This window comes from Loxodonta africana, chromosome 1 (assembly GCF_030014295.1).
Source record: "Loxodonta africana isolate mLoxAfr1 chromosome 1, mLoxAfr1.hap2, whole genome shotgun sequence".
Taxonomy (NCBI): Eukaryota; Metazoa; Chordata; class Mammalia; order Proboscidea; family Elephantidae; genus Loxodonta; species Loxodonta africana.
Window position 1 is genome coordinate 43,433,721 of NC_087342.1, and position 16,740 is coordinate 43,450,460.

General features: G+C 37.5%; 1 protein-coding gene across 3 annotated transcripts in view; it reads left to right on the top strand.

Moving 5' to 3' along the window:
• PRP4K (pre-mRNA processing factor kinase PRP4K) overlaps positions 1–16,740 on the top strand; it is a 42,339-nt gene that overhangs the window by 12,799 nt on the left and 12,800 nt on the right. For all 3 annotated transcript variants that reach the window (XR_010321118.1, XR_002787644.2, XM_010597549.3), the window contains exons 3-7: positions 4,540–4,716; positions 8,227–8,382; positions 11,433–11,514; positions 12,955–13,165; positions 15,938–16,011. Coding sequence is in view for 1 of the 3 variants with exons in the window: in XM_010597549.3 (XP_010595851.1) it covers positions 4,540–4,716; positions 8,227–8,382; positions 11,433–11,514; positions 12,955–13,165; positions 15,938–16,011 (700 nt within the window). In the remaining 2 variants the exon portion in view is untranslated. The remainder of the gene's footprint in view (positions 1–4,539; positions 4,717–8,226; positions 8,383–11,432; positions 11,515–12,954; positions 13,166–15,937; positions 16,012–16,740) is intronic.

Genomic DNA, 16,740 nt, shown 5'->3' on the forward strand with positions numbered 1-16,740 from the left:
TTATACCACTTACTTGGGATCTAGTAAAGGTACAGAAAGGGTGCTGTTGCTCTTACTGTTAGACTGATGTAAACTACTTTGGACACTAATTTTTCAATATCTGCTTTATAGTCAACAATTATGCATTGTGAAGTTATCAACCAAGTTTTGCCCATTAAAGGACTGTCATCTTCAACTGCGTAAAGATACTCTTACTTCCTAGACATTATATTTAGATTAATATTTACTGAGGTTCATATCATATTTTCACAGAAATTTGAAGAATGCTTTCAAAGTGGTCTAATCTTAAGAGACTCATTCTTTGCTTATACAGACATAGTGAGTTGAGATGGGCCCCCTTTTCCTTTAACTTTCTCAGTTGAGGCAGTTGCAAGTGTTACTGGTTCTCTGATCTAAAGTGTTTTTTAATTCCCCTGGTAGTCTTTCAGTTTCAAGAGGAAATTTGAGGACTTTATTAAGAACTACAGCAGAGCTTATGAAACATTTTTTATTACTGTGTAGAACAAGTACATAACTAACGAAAATTCAGATAATGTAGAAACATTAAATTCTTCTCCACTTCCTTTTCTGTGCGCAATTTTATAAATTATTTCTTATAAAAATGGAGTCATATTTTCATAGGCTTTGCTTTTTTCATGAAACATTTCCATGACTGTACGTGTAGATCTTTTTTCATTCTTTATAAGAGCAACATGGGTTTTCACACTGTGGATGCACCAAATTTGCTAGTCATTCCCTTTCAAAACTGATAATAATTTGGTTTGGTCCCAGTTTTTTGCTATTGTATGCAAAGATATCCATTGATCATATGTGAGGTTTTTTGTAGAATAGACTCGTAGAAATGGAATTGCAAAGTCTAATAGTTTGTACATTTACGTTTTAGAAAGTTACTGCCAAATTTCCTTCCAAGAAATTCTACTAATTTGTACTTTGATGACTGTGAACTGTCCTTTCCCACGAACCTTTACTAACCCAAGTACTATATATTATCATTTTGCCTTTCTTTTTGTTTTGTTTTAATCTAAATTTCTTATATCACTAGTAAGGTTGAACATTTTAGTTTTTACTGCATTTGAGGAGATTAAAAACAGTATTCCTCCTTCCATACCCTTTTACTTTATCCCATCCCTTTATATTTTTTGACCAGTCTTTGCTTTGAGGACTATGTATGTATGTATGTGTGTGTGTGTGCATCTGCTCCAATGGTCCTACCAAGAAGGACTACAGATCTGAGTCAAAGTCTACCTTGCCCATTTTGCCTGGCTTAGAAAAAGATTGTTAAAGTTTCTGCACACCATGTCCAAAAATGTAAGGCAGCTTGTCTTTTTACGTTTTTTTAATAATTTTTATTGTGTTTTAAGTGAAAGTTTACAAATCAAATCAGTCTGTCACATATAAGCTTATATACACCTTACTCCATACTCCTACTTACTCTCCGCCTAGTGAGTCAGCCTGCTCCCTCCTTCCAGTCTCCCCTTTCGTGACAATTTGGCCAGTTTCTAATCCTCTCTATCCTGCTATCTCCCCTCCAGACAGGAGATGCCAAAACAGTCTCAAGTGTCCACCTGACACAAGTAGCTCACTCTTCGTCAGCATCTCTCTCCAACCCATTGTCCAGTCCCTTCCATGGCTGATGAGTTGTGTCTTTTTACGTTTTTATTAAATGGGAAAAATATTGTAATCTTCCACCAGGCGCTCCTTGGAAACTCTATGGGGCAGTTCTACTCTGACCTATAGGGTCGCTATGAGTCGGAATCGACTCGACGGCAGTGGGTTTTTTTTATTGTTGTCACTTATAGGCTGGCCCTACTGTTCAGGATGAGTAGTCCTATCCAAATCTGCAGCAACGTTAAGAAATTTCCAAAACTTACTTTAAAAATTTAAGTTGTAGAAAGGCCTATTATAATACAGATATCATAATAAACAATCTCAAGCATAGATTTGACGCATTGAATTGAACGCTAATGACTGAAAACCAGAGAAGTTGTGGAAGGACATCATATGCGAAGAAAGCAAAAGGTCATTGAAAAGATAGGAGAGAAAGAAAAGACCTAAATGGATGTCAGAAGAGACTCTGAAATTTGTTCTTCAATGTAGGGTAGCTAAAGTGAAGATAAGGAACGATGAAGTATAAGAGCCAAACAAGATAATTCAAAGGGCAGCTCAACAAGGCAAAGTAAGTCTAATAAAATGTGCAAAGACCTGGAGTTAGAAAAGGAAAGAACACGCTCAGCATTTCTCAGGCTGAAGGAACTGAAGAGAAAATTGAAGCCTCGAGTTGCAGTGTTGAAGGATTCTACGGGGAAAATATTGGATACAGAAAGCATTAAAAGAAGATGGAAGGAATGCACAGATTCACTGTACCAAAAAGAATTGGTCAGCATTTGACCATTTCAAGAGGTAGCGTGTGATCAAGAACTGATAATACTGAAGGCATTGGTGAGAATAAGGCACCAGGAATTGATGGAATAAGAGTTGAGATATTTCAGCATATGGATGCAGTGCTGGAAGTGCTCATTCATCTATACCAAGAAATTTGGAAGACAGCTACCTGGCCAACCGACTAAAAGAGATCATATTTGTGCCCATTCCAAAGGAAGGTGATCCAACAGAATGCAGAAATTATCGAAGAATATCACTAATATCACACACAAGTACAATTTTGATGAAGATCTTCCAAAAGCGGTTGTAGCAGTACATCGACAGGGAACTGCCAGAAATTCAAGCCAAATTCAGAAGAGGACATGGAACCAGAGGTATCATTACTAATGTCAGATGGATCCTGACTAAAAGCAGAGAATACCGGAAAGATGTTTACCTGTGTTTTATCAACTATGCAAAGGCATCTGACTGTGTAGATCATAACAAATGATGGATAATGTTGTGAAAAATGGGAATTCCAGAACACTTAGTTGTGCTCATGAGGAACCTGAACATAGATCAGGAGGCAGTCTTTTGAACAGAACAAGGGATACTGCATGGTTTAAAGTCAAGAAAGGTACAGTCAAGGTTGTATCCTTTCACCACACTTATTCAATCTGTATGATGAGCAAATAATTCGAGAAGCTGGACTCTGAAGAATCTGGCTTTGGGATTGAAGGAAGACTTAATGATAACCTGTGAAGTGAAGATGATACAACCTTGGTTGCTGAAAGCAAAGAGGACTTGAAGCACTTGATGATGGAGATCAAAGACTACAGCCTTCAGTATGGATTCCACTTCAACATAAAGAAAACAGAAGTCCTCACAACTGGACCAATAAGCAACATCGTTTATATATAGAAAAAATACTGAAGTTGTCAAGGATTTCATTTTACTTGGATCCGCAATCAATGCCCATGGAAGCAGCCGTCAAGAAATCCAGTAACGTATTGCATTGAATAAATCTGCTGCAAAAGACCTCTTTTAAAGTGTCAAAAAACAAAGGTGTCACTTTGAGGACTAAGGTGCACCTGATCCAACCCATGGAAAAAAAATGCCATCGAGTCGAGTCTGACTCATAGCAACCCTGTAGGACAGAGTAGAACTGCCCCATAGGATTTCCAAGGAGCAGCTGGTGTATTCGAACTGCCGACCTTTTGGTTAGCAGCCATAATTTGCTATAGCTCTTAACCACCGTGCCACCAGGGCTTCGTGCCTCATCCAAGCCATATTTTCAGTCACATCATACGCATGCAAAAGCTGGACAGTGACTAAGGAAGACTGAAGAATTGACGTCTTTGAATTGTGTTCAGAAAGAATATTGAATATTCTTGTGTCAAAAGAATGAACAAATCTATCTTGGAAGAACTACAACTAGAATGCTTTTCAGAATCAAGGGTGGCGAGACTACGTCTGACATACTTTGAACGTGTTTTCAGGAGGGAGCCGTCCGTGATCGAAGACATCATGCTTGGTAGAATAGAGGGCCAGTGTAAAAGAGGAAGACTGTTTGAGGTGGATCGACACAGTGGTTGCAGCAGTGGATTCAAGCAGAAGAACAATTGTGAGGATGGCGCAGGACCAGGCAGTGTTTCATTCTGTTGTATGTAGGGTCTCTGCTGCGAGTTGGAACCTATTCAACAGCACCTAACAACAACAAGGCTCATTGGAAGGTACTTGTGAGACAGGTGTTGAAAAGTAAACTTTGAGTGAGAGAGACTGAGAGGCGTATTATATTTACCCAGTTTTAAGGTTAACATCGATTGTAAGATGCTATTATACTTAACTGACATTAACGTTAAGACTCTTAATTGCAGAAGCGTTAAAATGAAGGTTGAAAAAAGCCTTCAGATTGAAGAAGTGCACTAGTATTACTCACTTGGGCATGTTTTATTTGCCCTATTCATCTGAAATTGGATCATTGGCTTTAACAGTATGGATAACCTTCAGTAATTGCCCAAACTGTGAGAGCTAAGGGAATGGACCTTTTATTTAAAAATGAGTTAATTGTCATTTGCTGTCTCTAGGTATTGTTGTTTCCTAAGACGTTCTTTACAAGTGGAAGAAATTCATTTAGTTTGATTTATTTTTATATTAACTTGTTTTGGTCCCCTTAAGAACACGACCTCGAGATGATATCCTCAGCAGACGGGAAAGATCCAAAGATGCCAGCCCAATCAATAGGTGGTCTCCAACCCGAAGAAGAGCGAGTAGATCTCCCATTAGGAGGAGATCTCGTTCTCCACTCAGACGTAGCAGGTCTCCCCGAAGAAGAAGCAGGTCTCCTCGGAGAAGGTAAACATATAGTACATGTTTCCTTTTGAAATATGAAACTCTGAATGTGTTTGAAGCTGCATGTTATCTCAGCTGGTAGGTTTTTTTATAGACCATTTTTCTCTGTGGAAAATTGTAGTTGTGATCCCATATGGTTTCCTTTTACCAACGTGATAGTTCACACACTGATTTTTCTTTTATATAGTTTTCCTTTGAATTTAAACAAATCATTGCTCACTAAAAACTCTTTAATCCCTTAAAACTAAAGCATTTTTTCTTCTGCTTTATATAAGAGAGAAATGCTGAATGAGCTTGGCTTAGAGATTATTATTAACTAGCAAGATAAGTCATATGGTAAAAATAAAGTCCAGTTTCCTGTCATTTTATAATTGTAGTTTTGTAAGTTGATATTCCTGAAAGCCTTTAGGCAAAGACCTATTTAATTTATAGTAGAAACTATTTTGTCTGAAGCACACATAGTAGTTGGTTGGTTAATCAAAAAGCTTGGTTTTTGAAGCAGATAATTATTTTAAAATATCCACATACACAGGACATTTGTCAGTCTTTTAACATTTTTAATTGAACCGTAATACATGAATCTAGTTTAAAAAGGCAGCACACCATAGGCTCATATTATAGCCAACAAATATATCTTTACATAGTATCTTTTTAAGCTAGTTTCCTGGACATGGAAATGTGTCATCTAAGTATGGATGTTCAAATTTTTGAAAGTTATATTGCTATATTATCTATTGATTACCTACTTTGGACCATGATTTTTTTTTATACTAACACATTTCTGCCTCGTTTCATCATGTTTTCGTATGCTTCAACAACCAGTAAAATCATTGTTATGATCTTAAATTTTGTTATCACAGAGCAATAGCAGGGTAGGTGTGAGGGCAGGGATTGAGGGAAGAGGAGTCAATAAGCACTATTCTGAGTCCTGGACCTTATGATGTGACTTGCTTTTTTTTCCTCTCCCCATTTCTGGGATTCTTTAGAATTATTTACTCATTTGTTTCTTTTTAAAGTAAATGTATTCTGACATTTCAACTGTAATATGCCTTGATATGTGGGTCTTTTCTCCATTTATTTTGCTAGGCACTTGGTAGGCCCTTTGATTCAGGAGGATTATAATCTAGTATTCTGGGAGATTTCTTGTATTATTTTATTTCTTCCGTTGTATCCTGTGTTTCCCAGTTGGACCTTCTGTGTTGACCCACTGATTATTTTTTCTCACTCGTCTTTCATGTTTGTCCTTGTGTTCTGCTTTCAGTCTAGGAGATTTTCTTTCTCATTCCACTTTCTCAGCCTTCTATTGAGTTTTCTTTTAATTCTACAATCATGCAGTTTTTTATTTCTAAGACCTTGTTGGCTGTTTATCTTTCATGAGATTTTTCTCTTGTTTCATGGAAGCAGCATCTTATCTCTTAGACAATAATTGAGTTTAATTTGTGAAGTTTTTGTTGTTAATAGTTTTCTTCTCTCCCCTGTACTTTGTTTCTTCCTAGATTCTTTTTTTTTTTTGCTGTTTCCCTTTCATTTGAAGACTTTTCTCAAACAGCTGGCATCCTCAATTGGCTGCTTGTTTGGATTAAAAGTTAGGTACTAAGAAAGCTGAATAGGTGTTTGTGTGCATGTGTGTTGTTGTGTGCCATTGAGTCAATTCCAACTCATAGTGACCATATAGGACACAGTAGAGCTGCCCCCATAGGGTTTCCAAAGCTGTAATCGTTACGGAGGCAGATTGCCACGTCTTTCTCCCACGTTAACAACTGGTGGGTTTGAACTGCCAGCCTTTCGGTTAGCAGCCAGCTGCTTAACCGTTGTGCCACAAGGGTTCCTTGTGAACATGCGTAGGCTTGTCAACTAGTGGATTTCACTACAGGGTTACTTGTTGTTAGTTGCTATTGAGTCATTTCTGACTCACAGCGACCCCACGCGTGTCAGAGTAGAGCTGTTCCACGGAGTTTTCAAGGCTTTGACGTTTCAGAAGCTGGTTGCCGGGCCTGTCTTCCGAGATACCTGTGGGTGATTTTGAACCTCTAACCTTTCAGCTAGCAGTTGACGGCGTAACTATTTGTGCCACCCAGGGACTGGATATCAGTGTCCAGGGCTGGTAAGTTTTCTGTAATCCTCTAACCTCCTGCTGTGAACTGTAGGTCTGGCTGCCAGCAAACATCGGTCATCGATCATTAAATAGACCTCAACTTAATCCCTCTGTTTTTTCAGTACAGTGCTTCCCCTGTGCCTTGTGCCAGTTTTTACAATGGCGAGCACCTCTCCAGAAAGTAAATTTTAAATGTTCTGTTAGAAATGTGAAGGAGGGTGGTTGGCCTTTTGATATGCAAACTAGAGCTCTTCCTTTTAAAGGTTTCAAACAGTTCTATTTTCTGCTTTCACCTCCCACTCCATCCCTCAGGGGATATTGGCACCTCAGATTCCTCACTTGTTTCCTGTTCACCCGTCTATACCTTTTGGATTGGTTACTACTTTTCCACTCGGTTTGCATATTTCAAAATTTTGTTGCAACCACTGATGTCGTATCTCTTTACATTCTCTTTGCTTGCAGGTTTTTCTTTATAATTGTTCTTTTACTGTCATTTTTGTTAGATTTCAGAAGAAATCAGATAAATATGGTAATTAAATGTGACATTAACAGGGAGCTTGCCAGTCCTTTAATATTTAGACCCCACGGCCTTTTCTGTTTGGAGTTCCACAACTTCTTTCTAACATAACCTTCACCCTCAACGCTTGAACTGTAAGACCAGCTTCTGTTTGTTTAACGTAAGGCAGTAACATTCAGCCTTTTAAAAATGTCTATAGGCCATATTAGATTTTTAGGATTTTTATCACATATTTCAGCAGCAGCATTTTTTTTTTAATTAGGTTTATTGAAACGTCATTTATGTACAGTAAAATTATTGTTTTCTGAGTTTAAACACATACAATCATATAATCACCATGGTTAAGAGAAAGACCATTTTCATCACCCGAAAAGTGTTCTTGTTCCCCTTTATAGTTAGCCTCTCCCTTCCCTCCAGTCTTTGGCAACCATGCATCTGTTTTCTGCCCCTACAGTTTTCATAAAAGTAACGCCTCTTTTTACACTCTTATTTCATCAGTTTTCATAATAATGTAGTCTAAAATTACAAAAGCACAGCTAGCACATAAACAAGTTAGAGAACAAACACAACTGACTCTTGTAATTATATAACTCAACTGGTCAGACTAGGAAAAAAAGTCTTACTAGTTTTTACTCTGTTAATTAACAAGTACATATTCAGCACCTTCGTATGCATCACATCTTGAGGCTAGAAGAATACAAAAGACTAGATTTTTTTTTTATCCCCATGGAGTTTATTGCATTCGAGTTCATATTTATGAGAGATATTATTGAGTTTAAAGTTTGATAAGAACAGTAGGTGTGTTTTCGTTTTCATCAGGTAAGGTGATTATCTCAGTCTTTCTGATATTTTGTTATTTTAATTTTCCTTTTAAAAATATATCTTTTTTCTCTTCAAATAGAGACAGAGGTCGCAGGAGCAGATCACGCTTGAGAAGGCGGTCTCGATCACGAGGTGGCCGTAGACGGAGAAGCAGAAGTAAAGTAAAGGAAGATAAATTTAAAGGAAGCCTTTCTGAAGGAATGAAAGTTGAGCAGGAATCTTCATCTGATGATAAGTAAGAATGGACTTTCCTGTATTTCCTTTTTTCAGTTTGGAGAAATACTGTTAGACTTGGAAATCTTACATAATTTCCACAGAATATCATAAGTGAACCAGTTAATCTGGTCCTGAATGTAACTTTTGTGGATAATACCTAAGTTATATGGCCCAGGGAGTGGCTTTCCTAACTTTAGGCTTCAGTTTTGGCTGGAGTTAATATTGGACCATCCCTTTATTATGACCCTTCCTTTATTAGGAACGATGGATGTATTTTTAATAATCAGTCCTGCCTATCTAAGTTAACTAGGTGTTTTTTTGTGTGTGTGTTTTGGTGGGGGATGGGATTTATACAAACTTTTGACTTTTGGATTTGTGTTAAATGATAAATACTTTGGAATGGAGGCTATCTGGTGGCAGGTGTGCCTGGTGTAAGTATGTGAAAATACAGAAACATTTGCATATCTAGTAAAATAGCAGGAAAACTTTTCAAGCATAGACTTGGTTGTCTAAATGGAACGTCTCAAAAATAAATCAAGATTGTGGAGAGAGGAATTCTTTGGAAGATAAGTGGGAGAGGTTGGGCATTGCTCTAGAGTAGAGCGAAATGCCCCTTCAGACTATATGCAAAGGTTATTCGTGCATTTTTGACGGGGAAAGGATATGTAGCTTTCATGAGATTTCAAAGAATTCTGTGACCCCGCAAAGGTAACAATTTACCTGTCCCATCCCTATCATTTTATAGATAAGAAGACAGGGAGGTTAGATGACTTTACTAAGGCACTGACAGTCGGCCATGACTCTTTTTGAGACTTAGGAGCCCTTTCTTTTGTCCGTAGTTTTGGTGCCATGAAACAGGTGAGGAGAAAACTGAGAGACAAGGAAGGTTAAATTTCTGGCCACGGTTCCAAACCAGGAAACTGAGACAATTTAGAAACAAGAATAAAGGGAATACTTCACCAAGGAGAACATTCTCATTGGCCCTCACACCCAGGAAAAGATGCTTGGCATCATCAGCCAACAGAAAGGTGCAACTCAAAACCACGATGAGATACCATCTCCTTCCCACTGGGATGGCCAAGGAGCCCTGGTGGTGCAGTGGTTAAGCGCTCAGCTACTAACCAAAAGGGTGGCAGTTTGAGTCCACCAGCCACTCCTTGGAAACCTTGTGGGGCTGTTCTGCTGTATCCTGTAGGGTTGCTATGAGTCGGAATCGACTTGATAGCAGCAGGTTTTTTTTTTTTTTTTTTTTTTTAGGATGGCTAAGATAAAAGGGGAAAAAAAGAAAATAACAAGTGTTAGCAAGGATGTAGAGAAACTGGAACCCTTATCCATTGCTGGTGGGAATGCAAAATGGTGCACCCGTTGTAGAAAACAAGTGTGACGGTTACTCAAAAAACTGCAGATAGAACTATCATATGACCCAACAGTTCCACTCCTAGATATATACCCAAAAGACTTGAAAGCAGAGGCTCGAAAAGAGACTTGTACACCAATGTTCACTGCAGCACTATTCACAGTAGCCAGAGCTGGAAACAACCTAAATGCCCATCATCAGATGAATAGATAAACAAAATGTGGTACATACAAACAGTGGAACACTAGTCAGCCAGAAAGAGAAATGATATCTGGATTCATGCTGCGATGTGAATGGAGCTGGAAGACATTATGTTGAGTGAAGTAAGTCAATCACAAAAGGACAATTATCATGTGACCTCACTTACTTAAAAAGATAACGCAAAATGTGTAGAGAACGAAGTTTATTAGTGGTTATCAGGGACAGTAGGGAGGGGGCAAGGAAGAGTTAACAGTGATGGAAATATTACATTGATTGAGGGTAGGATTGCACAGCCGATTGCTGTAATTGTTGTCAATAAGTTGTACACCTGTGAAAAGTACAATTGACAATAGTTCTGTATTTACAATGACCAAAAAAGGGTAGCTGCTGAGGCTGCTTATGTACAACCAGATACCTTATGGGATTTGGTTCTTTGATTTGGAGGTTTACAGTCATGGTTTCATAAGAAATCCCTGCTAATTGGCCTAATAAGGTGTTCAGTGCATCTGTTTTACCTCCTAGTTTGTTGCATAGTGCCTGGAGTCTTAAAAGCTTGCACTTGGCCATCCAAGACAGTGATTGGTCTCTATCCTCCCTGAGCAACAAGGAAGAAGAAATGGAATTGTGGCTAATTGCCTCCATGAACAACTGCCTCCTTTGACATGAGACCAGAAGAACTGGATGGTGCCCAGCTACCATTACTGAACATTTTGATCAAAGATTCTGTAGAAGAATTCTGATCAAAAAGAGGGAAATGAGTAACAGAACTCAAATTCTCCTGGATTCCAGACTTTCTGGATCCATGGAGACTGGATAAAGCCCAGAATCTATTGTCCTAAGATAACCTTTAAACCTTAAACTAAAAATAGTCCCTGAAGTCATCTTAAGACCAAACAGTAGTTTAGCTTAACTAGTGATGGCTGTCTGCCTTGGCCATTGTGTTCTTTTCAGATTTACCTATATGGGACCAAATTGACAACAGCAACTTGAAAGATTAGAACCTTAGGGAGCAATGAGTTTATGTTAATGGCAGAGGAGCAGCTCAGAAAAGGAGGGTGAGAATGGTTGCACAACTTGGAGAATGTAATCAGTGTTACTGAATTGTACGTGTAGAAACTTGAATTGGTGTGTGCTTTTGCTGTGTATATTCTCAACAACAACAAAAATTTATTTTTAAAAAAGAAAAGGAATAAGATGGCTTAAGACATCTTCTCTAACCTAATCATGACCTACATTTTCCAGCCTTTAATATTAAAATGTATAAATGTTACGACTCGGGTGCTAACTAAACGTTTGGCAGTTAAACCCACTTGCAGCTCCACAGGAGAAAGATGTGACAACCGGCTTCCATAAAGATTTACAGCCTTGGAAACTCTGGGGCAGTTTTACTCTGTCCTGTAGGGTCACTGTGAATGAATTGTGTTGATGGCAGTGGTGTGTGTTTGTTTCTGGTTTTTGGAAGGATGTTTGGAATTATATGTGTTTTTTTTGTTGTTGTTGTGTTTTTTAAGCCTTGAAGACTTTGATGTAGAGGAAGAAGATGAAGAAGCCCTAATAGAACAGAGAAGAATACAGAGGCAGGCTATTGTTCAAGTACGTGATTTTAGTGAAATTTTGATCAGCCTCTCTGTTAAGTAATCGCTCTTCTAGTAAAATGAAGATATCTTTAACAAAGAAGGGACATAGTAGTGGCAGTTGAATAGCTCTGAAAAAAGGAGAATATACACAAAATTCTTTGTGAGATTGGAGAAGAATTTTTCTTATTAAAGCTGAAATGATAAAATTCTGATATAAACCAAGTTTTGTAAGATGTGAAAATTTTAAGTTTAGATTTTTGTTTTTATGTGTAAGTTAATGGACAAACCCTCAAATGAGTACAATAGATGGGAGGAGTTTCATTTAGCCAAAAAGAAGTCACGCCTGTTACTGCTTGAGACCTCAGAAGCATTTTAGCGACTAACAAAAAATAATGGCGCTTTTTTTTAACGCAAACGTTATGTGTTTAAATGGAACATCTCAAGATAGGGTTAGTACTAAATGATTAATAAAATTGGGTGGGGAAGGATGTTATACAAAATCCTGACATGATCATTTAATAAAAAGGTTTGCTGCCTTGGAAGATTGTCAGTTCTTCCTGGCCATACTGAGGTAAAGCTATGGCCACTGGACCCTTTGTGGCCTGGCAGCCCCTGTAGAGTGACTTCTCTCATGATCATCAGAATTTTCTTAGAATGGGAAGCTGAGTGATGGAGTTAGAAGAGAGAATTATGGAAGGTTGAAAAATACATTTGGGTACTGTAAGATGGACAGCAGAAGAAAATATATAGCAAACCACAAATCAGGTGACAGTGTCACAGTGAAGGAGATAACTTGAATCAGCAGAGAGGAGTAGGGAAGGTAATATAAATAATCAGAAGACTTGTGGTTTGTGTCTTTACAAGGGCCCAGTGGGAATTCCCAAGGAAGCTTACATTTCTGGGACACTGATGAAATTGTTGATTAAACTGTTATCCCTGAAGACATGGCTGACTCCCTTTTGTTCTTGCCTGAGTCCACAATCCCTTATCTCCAACCCCTTGGGCCAGGTGTTCTTCAGAACCCAAAATTTTTTGAATTGTAGAAAGGTGATACGGCGCGTGTATGTGTATTACTTTATACCAGCAGTGAGGTTTGGAGCAGCTCCCCATAATCAAGCACATGAGTATTTCTGCTGTGAGGACATGTTAATATTCACACTGAGGGGGCTTAATAAGACTGTAAAAAGCCTCACACCTGGGCAGGTTTTGCCACCTCATGCATGTTATACACCAAGCAAAGAAAAGGCTTGTTCAGACCTTTGTGGATTTTGGCATTACATATAAGGGATTGTGGATCTGATTCAACCCAAGGTATAAATACCTTTTTTTTTTTTTCTTTTTTACATGATTCAATATTTATGTACTATTAACTTTTCAGTTCAGCAACTCTTAGCAAATTAATGTATCCAGATAGCATCCGATTGTATGAAAATAATATATTGGATTGTTATTTCAGAAGTATAAATACCTTGCTGAAGATAGTAATATGTCTGTGCCATCTGAGCCAAGCAGCCCCCAGAGCAGTACCCGTTCACGGTCTCCTTCTCCAGATGATATTTTGGAACGTGTAGCTGCTGACGTTAAGGAGTACGAACGAGAGAATGTTGATACATTTGAGGCCTCAGTAAAAGCCAAGCATAATCTCATGACAGTTGAACAGAATAATGGTAAGATTATTTTTGTTTTGACATTATTAGCGTGGTTTTTGCTGAATTTCTGTAACGTTATAATGAGAGACCTTATTTTGGGTTAAGGAAGAGCAGAAGATTAGGAATGTTGCTCCTGCTAATTATAATAATATTAAATGTACGTAATGAAAGCTGTCAGTGTTTTTCATACACGGTTCATATGTACTGGACAGTATGCTGAACTCAGGTAGTCATAACCATTTTACATTTTGCTGGAGTATTTTAAAGCAAATCTCAGCTGTGATTTCATCACACCCATAAATACTTCAGTTTTTTCTATATCAGATAAAGACTTTTTTAAAAAACATTTCTTATCATACTTAATAAAATTGATAATTTTTAAATGTCATCTAACGTCTATTCAGTTTGTTTGAATCAGAATCCAAAACACGGTGTACACATTGCACTTGAGGTATATATCTGTAAGTCTCTCTTAGTCTTTAATAGCTTTTACTTCCATCCTTTTTTCTTTCCCCCTCGTGCCATTTGCTTAAGGATACCGGGTCATGTGTCCTATAAAATTTTCCACTGTGATTCTGATAGGCCATACTTTTTTGTCACTTAACTCATTTCCTCTCTCTCCAGTAACTCTTGCAAACTTTGAGGAATTGAATAGACTTAGGCTTAATTTTTTGGCAAGAACATTTCATAGGTGTGCTGTATACTTGCATCACATCTGGTGGCACATGGTCATTAGCTGTCCTATTTTTGTTAACATTAATGTTGATTCCGTGTTTAGATAGATGAACCGCATCTGTCCAGTCTAGAGCAGCCCTCCAGCTGTTCACCTCATGGTTTTAGCAGCCACTGATAGTCATTACTTAGCTCCATTATTTTGGGGGAGTCCAAAATGGGTTGATTTGTTTGTTTTTCTGTCTGTCTTTTTGAACTGTTAGCTGTAAATCATGAAAAAAGACATTTCTACATTTGATTACCCCAAAATATAGTTTGTATAGGAAAGGCAACATACATCCTGAGCTATTCCCCCTATCAACCAGTTTTTAGAATAGCATAGGGTTGGCATCCTAGCAGTTTCCAGAGTTGACCAATGAGATTTTGATTGCTGTTGGGATTTTTATTGTCTAGTATCATTATGTAGTTTATGGTGTTTCGAACTATTGCCATTTTCTTTCTTGTTGAAGCTCAAATTGTTCTCTTGTCATCCAGGGTGGGGCAGGAGCCCCCTTAAGTTGGCTTCTAATATCTCTTTGACCCAGCCCCTTTATTAGTTTCTAGGACAGGGCCAGCATATTTTTTCTACAAAGGAGCAGTTAGTAGATATTTTAGGCTTATTTTCTCCGTTCCAACTGCTAAACTCTGCTGTCATAATGCAAAAGTAGCCTTAGACATATATTAGTGAATGAGTATGGCTGTGTTCCAGAAAAGCTATTTATGTACACTAAAATTTGAATTTTATGTACTTTTCATGTGTCACAAACTACTATTTTGATTTTGTTGTTGTTGCATACATATGAAAATGTAAATCTAGCTAATTGGGCTGTACAAAAACAAGCTGTGGGCCAAGTTTGACAGCTCCAGTTCTAGCACAGTAAGATGTCACAGGCTCATCCCCTACATGTCTTGCCCCAGAACTAAAATCTGCCATTTCTCCACATAATCTGGTTCCACTTAATAGGAAATACCATTTAGAGGTCGTGATCTAGGCACGTAACGGTGCCCATTGTTTCTGCATCCTTTCAGTGGACAAAGCTAAGAAATACGTGCTTTTTCTGAAAAGGAAGAGCCCATACTAATACTGCCAATTCAAATTCTAGGTCATAGGTTATGTTCTTTGATTTTATATTTATATCTCTCGGAGTCCTTGGGTGGTACAGATGGTTAAGTGCTCGACTGCTAGCCACAAGGTTGGTGGTTCAAACCCACCCAGAGGTTGCCTCAGAAGACAGGTCTGGTGATCTGCTTCCAAAAAGTCACTGCCTTGAAAACCCCATGGGTCAGTTTACTGTGCATACATGGGGTCGCCGTAAGTCAGAACCAGTTGGATGGCAACTGAAAACAATAACATTAATATTGATTCATTGTAACTTTGAAACTTTTAGACACACACGTATCACTTTTATTGTCAATATTGTGTACTGAATGCAGTTTGAAATTACAGTTCTTTTTGTCCTTAGGGTATATATTCCAAAGTTTATAGTCACAATTTTGTTTTAAAGTCATTTGAAATAATTCTTGTGTGGTTATACCACCAATTTGATATATAGTTTTATTTATTTCTGTTTACTTTTGAGTTTTAGGATTTTTTTTAAATTATTAAAACATTTAGATGGTTCCAAAGTCAAAGCTATAAAACAAGGTACGTTTCACCAGTTTTGAAAGTTTTTGATGTATTTTTCGTGTGTGTGTTTTTGTATTTGTAGCCTACCTACAAATACCTACAGAGAAGAGCAGTCTATACATACTCCTAGCAGTCCAGTCTGAAATGATTTTCCACATTGCTACACCTGCTTAATAGGCTATTTTTTTTAGCTATTAGCATATTAGTCTAATGACTGATAGTGAATTTGTGTTTTTTAGGTCTTTAGATTTTCCATAATGCATCCTTTAGAAAAAGTGGATAATTGTATTTATCTTAATTGTTAGAAAGGGTTACTAAATTGAATATTAATCAAAAAAAACTTCTTACATGAAAGAAAAAACTTGAATTACTGTTAGTGATTTTTCCCGTTGAGTTGTTATTTTTGGTTTCATTTGTACCTGTTCATTTTTCGACTACTAACTTCTTTTAAGGTTCATCTCAGAAGAAGCTGTTGGCACCTGATATGTTTACAGAATCCGATGACATGTTCGCTGCATATTTTGATGTAAGTCATTTTAGAGTTATAAAAACACAACTATTAAACAGTAAATGGTTCAGAAAAAAATGTATCATAAACGTGTGTATTCATTTTCATTTAGAAAGCTAAAGTGAATGTTAACATTTGGACAGTCTGGGTGAAGAATATCTGAAACTCTGTACTAATTATGCAACTTCTATGTACAATTAATATCAACATTTTAAAAATTGAAGTCACTATGAGTATAGGAGAACAATTTGAGAACTTCATAAAAGTCACACATTAAACAACTTAAAAGGGTCTGTATTTTTAATTTATTCTCAGATTCACAAACCACTTTGTGTGTGTGTGTGTGTGTGTGTGTGTGTGTGTGTCTAGTAGTTATGTAAGATAAGGTGATGTGAATATCTTCCAGGCCTTAATAAGAACACTTTGGGCATCTATATCAAAAGGGATCAAGAGCTTAAGGATTTGGAGCCTAATAGAATTCATTGAAGAGTTGGAGAATTTTATAAGAAGTAAAATTAGAAATTTGGTCATGTAGCTTTTTCCTTAGAGATGTATTAATGTTTTTCTTGAAAAGTCTTAAACTATAAACATTCAAAAGTATGGGCCATTTTCATTATAAATTTAAGCGCACATGAGAAACGAGCCTTAGTTCGGGGAGGTGGGGAAGATAAACACATAACGGGGAAATTGAAAATGGGGTAGTATAAGCAGTCAGTGTCTTGGACCCTGAAGATGGTGTTAATTGAT